At 41.7% G+C, this 4,673-nt stretch overlaps 1 protein-coding gene across 1 annotated transcript in view; it reads left to right on the top strand.

The window, feature by feature from the left end:
* Positions 1–4,111, top strand: part of ZCCHC2 (zinc finger, CCHC domain containing 2) — a gene marked incomplete at its 5' end in the record, with an annotated part of 28,537 nt that extends 24,426 nt beyond the window's left edge. The window contains 3 exons of the mRNA XM_009584573.1: positions 391–519; positions 1,211–2,719; positions 3,739–4,111. Of these exons, the coding sequence (XP_009582868.1) occupies positions 391–519; positions 1,211–2,719; positions 3,739–3,806 (1,706 nt within the window). The remainder of the gene's footprint in view (positions 1–390; positions 520–1,210; positions 2,720–3,738) is intronic.
* Positions 4,112–4,673: the final 562 nt, after the last annotated feature.

The raw sequence follows: 4,673 nt of genomic DNA, 5'->3' as shown, positions 1-4,673 counted from the left end.
GTTAGCTTTCTGGCTTTGCTGGTATGACCAAGGAGTATTGCATCTCTTTGGATGGAAATATTTGATCGCTACCATTCAGAGGAAATTATTATTGTAATACAATTTGGTATAAGCATCACAAAATCTATTAAGGATGATCATTCTTTTCACTACTCTGCATAAATATCAATTTTCAGTGTCACCTTCTTTAACACCAAGGATTCGGTCATTGCAAATTTAGGCACAAGACCAGTCCTTACTGCTGGGAGTGGAAATGTTGCGAATATAGGGGACAGATGCAATTAAGTAGGAACAAACAAAAATCTGAACTAGTGTGAGATGTGAGCAAACCAAATTATCCTCACTTCCATATACTGAGATTAAAAATAAAAATGCCAATTTTTATTTTAGATCTGAATTTGGACGCTGGATCTGGTCATGACACATGTGGAGAAACATCATCTGAAAGTTACAGTTCTCCTTCTAGTCCACGACATGATGGGAGGGAAAGCTTTGATAGTGAAGAAGAAAAAGACAGAGGTGGTATTTATGGATAGCGTGCATGAACGTCTTTATTCCTAGACTAGTCTCTTTCTTGTATTAATTTTAATTAGTTTCTCAGTTTTATTAGCTGCTTTTGTCTCTGAGCTAGCCACAGAACACATTTTGCTTTGTGGGTTTCGTGACTGGACATTTTGAAGGCTAGCAAATAGCAGGACTGTTTAAATACCATTGAGTTTTAGATTACTACATACATGTAGTAATTTTCTGACCTCAGTGGCATAGCTCTCTTGAGAAATTTCAGCAGTACAGTAAACTTTGGCATGAAAGGGACCGGTTTTATATCGAGTTATGTGTCTGAGAGGTCCTTCTTTTTGTGTTGACAGTTTAATTTGCCACTGCTTGCAAATTTCAGTAAGCTGTGTTAATGTCTTTCTAGGCGGATGCAAATTCCTAATTCGGTCTTTGTCCTATGCTTCCCATTTGCAGATGTACACAAGTCAAAGACACAGTAGCTAGTTGGGCGGTTTGATATAGGCAAGTGATGGAGATTAACCTAGCTTGATTTGCATGAATGAAAATAATGTCAAAGTTATTCTTGTTGGGAAGACATAACTATAATTTGCATCATCAAACTTAGGAAGTTTTATATGAGTAAATGAGTCCAGGACATGACTATATTGTTTCAGATTCGTTCTTCTGACTCTGACAAATGCTTTTGTCTCCACAGATACAGACAGCAATTCTGAGGACTCTGGGAATCAAAATACAACCAGGTATACAGGCTACAGTGCTGTCAGTTCATCAAATATGAACAAATCGTCTGCTCAGATCTCTTCAGTGAATAATGAAAATGGAAGCCTTTCAGAAGATCCTTTGAATGCAAAGTTTCAACATATTTCCTTCATGCCTGCCTTACACTGTGTGATGCACAGCGCTGCCCAAAAGCCTGAAGCAGTTGTCCCACCACCCATATCTGCAGATGGTAAAACAATGGGAATGCTTGTTACCACGCCTGTTGCTGTCTCGCCGGTGAGAGAGTCTGCAAATTCACCTCCTGGTGGAATGGGCCCAGTGACCTCTGGTGAACCTGAGAAACGCCTTGAGCTGATGGCTTCCCCTTTGCCAGTCCCATCCACTTTCCTTCCACATTCTGTCCAGCCTGGTAGCCCTGCTTTGCATTTGGCAATACATAGATTGAAAATGCCCTCTCCACAGGGATCATCGGAAAGTTGCACAGTTAATGGACCGCAGCAGCCGACAGGAAACTTAAGTGTTGGATCACCAAATACTGCCTTTATCCCAGTCCACAATCCAGGTAGTTTCCCAGGATCCCCAGTTCCTACTACAGATCCCATCACAAAACCTGCATCCCAGGTGGTAGGACTGAATCAAATGGTGCCTCACATTGAGGGAAACCCAGGAGCAATCCCTCAGCCTACCAATCTAAAGGTAGTTCTTCCAGCAGCTGGCCTCTCCACAGCAGCACCGCCACCTCCACCAGCTTCATACGCTTTGCCAGGCAGTCCTCATGCTACCAGTGTGTTGCCCAACCAGAATACAAACGTGCTAAACACTGTAGCGACTTCCTCACCACCTCAGTCAGCTGGTTTAGGTGTTGGTCAGGTCCAGTCCACTGTTCCTCCTGCAATACCTACGCATACGCCAGGCCCTGCCCCTAGCCCGAGCCCTGCTTTAACACACAGCACTGCACAGAGTGACAGCACATCCTACATAAATGCTGTTGGAAATAATAACACTAATGGGACAATGTTACCTCCACAGCAGTTGGGATCTGGTCCTTGCGGTTCTTGCGGACGTAGGTGTAGCTGTGGGACCAATGGAAGCCTTCAGATTAATAGCTATTTTTATCATAATCCACTTCATGGACAAGTCTACAGAGTTCCATCTTTCTTCACTCTGCCATCACTTTGCAATGGCAGCTACCTCAATCAAGCACATCAAAGCAATGGAACACAACTTCCTTTCTTCCTGCCTCAGTCTCCATATGCAAACGGGCTTATGCATGACCCAGTGATGGGGAGCCAAGCCAACTATGGTATGCAGCAGATGGCAGGATTTGGGAGGTTCTATCCTGTATATCCAGCACCTAACGTAGTTGCCAACACAAATGGGTCGGGACCCAAGAAGAATGGGAACGTTTCATGTTACAATTGTGGTGTAAGTGGACACTATGCGCAGGACTGTAAGCAGTCATCCATGGAGGCCAGTCAACAAGGTAATCATGATAACTCCCAGCGGACTTGCTTTTGAGTTTAGCAGATTCTCTTTACCTTTCTGAATGTGCTGTTTCTGGTCTGCAGAAAGGTGTGCGTGCGTGTGTATGTTTTGTGTAAATGGTTGTGCACTAGTGACCTGCTCTAAAACTGCGAAGTATCTTATCTCTGCCTGAGAATTTTGTAGAACAGTGCAAGGGAACGGGGTTCACAGCGTGAAGTTGAAAATGGGTATGATTCAGAGCTGGGAAGTCAAACTATATCAGTCCTGAATTGTCATTTTTTTTTTTTCACTGGTTTTTGGCATTGTGTTGAGACTTGCATGTTGTTTCAATTTTTCTATTCCTGTTCAGTGTTTTTTTGGAGAGAATTCATTGGCAAAAAGTGAAAGATAGCAATTACTGTCTATGATACGAACTTGGATTCTTAAAAATTGTGAGAATTTAAAAAAAAACCAACAGACCGGCCATTTGATAATTTAACTTTTCTAAAGCTTACCTTTGCACAATCAGCCATCCTTCTGTCCCCATCATGCAATACATAAATGAAACATGCTTTAAGTTTTCAGACAAGTTGCAGCAAAAAGGCAGAAAACAATTGGAATTAAAAATCAAAGGAATGGCTTCAGTCTTATATGCCATTTCTCTCTCCACCCGGAAGAATGGAGAAAACGCAGTGTTTGCATAGAGAATAAACTATCTTTGATTCTTGGCCTGTGCCCATGCTGACTTTACTTGTTTGGTTGGACTGGAACAGGAAGGATGAACCTTGATGGGGGTCGTCTTTTCTTTGCATTTTTCCAGTAAAGGTAAAGTCCTATATCTACGGTCTATATCTTTTTTAAACTTACAGTTTTAGCAAGCAGATGAAAGAAAATAGTATAAAATCTTAGGACCTACTTTAAAAGGACTGGAGGATGATAGTGCCTTTTGAAGAGCATGTCCATTTTGATACCTTGTGGTGGTTTTGTAATCCATTTTAATTGTGAGCAGTGACTTAGTAGTTCTCTTTCCTGTTTTAGGCACTTACAGACTGAGATACGCACCTCCCCCTCCCCCTTCCAATGATACCTTGGATTCTGCAGACTGAAACAAGTAAACATTGCCTACTTAAACTGAAGCTTGGGAAATTGGGGGAAGGTGTGTGTGGGAGGGGGGGGGGTTGATCTTGTGTTTTGGGACATTCCCGGTTCTATATTCTTTTGGAATTTTTCATTGCTTTTGCACCTCTGTTCCATACAAAAGAAGAAAGCTGAGCCCCTGGTCTCCTCCTGGTTCTACAAAAGGCTTGCGTAATTGCATGTAATTCAAACACACAGCCAAACAATCAAAAAGAGCATTCGAACCATGCTTTTGCACTGAAGACTTGAGACATGTGCAATGTTTACTGCATTTTTAAAAAAAAAAAAAAAGTCCTCTGACCTCTGACATCACTGGTGGAGCAGCCATATGGTGAAAGAAGAAACTTGGTCATGTTCCCCACCACAATCTTCTTCCCTCCCTCCCTGTTCTCCTTATGCTGCTGTTTTATTTTCTTTCCCTGTTTGTCCACGTGGATTCGTTGGACTTGCATGAGTGTTTAGCAGTTCATACAGACCCTGCCCATACTCTAAATTAATGCTCATGAATTGAGGGGAGATGTTCAAACGTCCTATTAGGAGAGTCCAAAGGAAACACACAATACTGTATGTGTACTATATCTGATAATAATACATATACACAGCTCTTGAGAGTCCCAAATAAATAAAAATACGTAGAGCAGGAAGGGGCTGAAACTGTGTGGACTGGAACAGAAAAATGAATGAGCTTAAATTGACGGATTTTTCTTCCATTGTAGCTTTTTAGCCTGTATGTTCAGCAACAAAAGTGAAAAAAATGGTATGAATGTTGTACTCAGTGTGTTTGCATTTGTAATGAAAGTTGACAGCATTTTTTCCTTTTTTAAAGCTATTCTACA

The sequence above is a fragment of the Fulmarus glacialis genome, unplaced genomic scaffold, assembly GCF_000690835.1.
Source record: "Fulmarus glacialis isolate BGI_N327 unplaced genomic scaffold, ASM69083v1 scaffold12129, whole genome shotgun sequence".
NCBI lineage: Eukaryota > Metazoa > Chordata > Aves > Procellariiformes > Procellariidae > Fulmarus > Fulmarus glacialis.
This window is presented reverse-complemented; position numbering and strand designations above follow the sequence as displayed.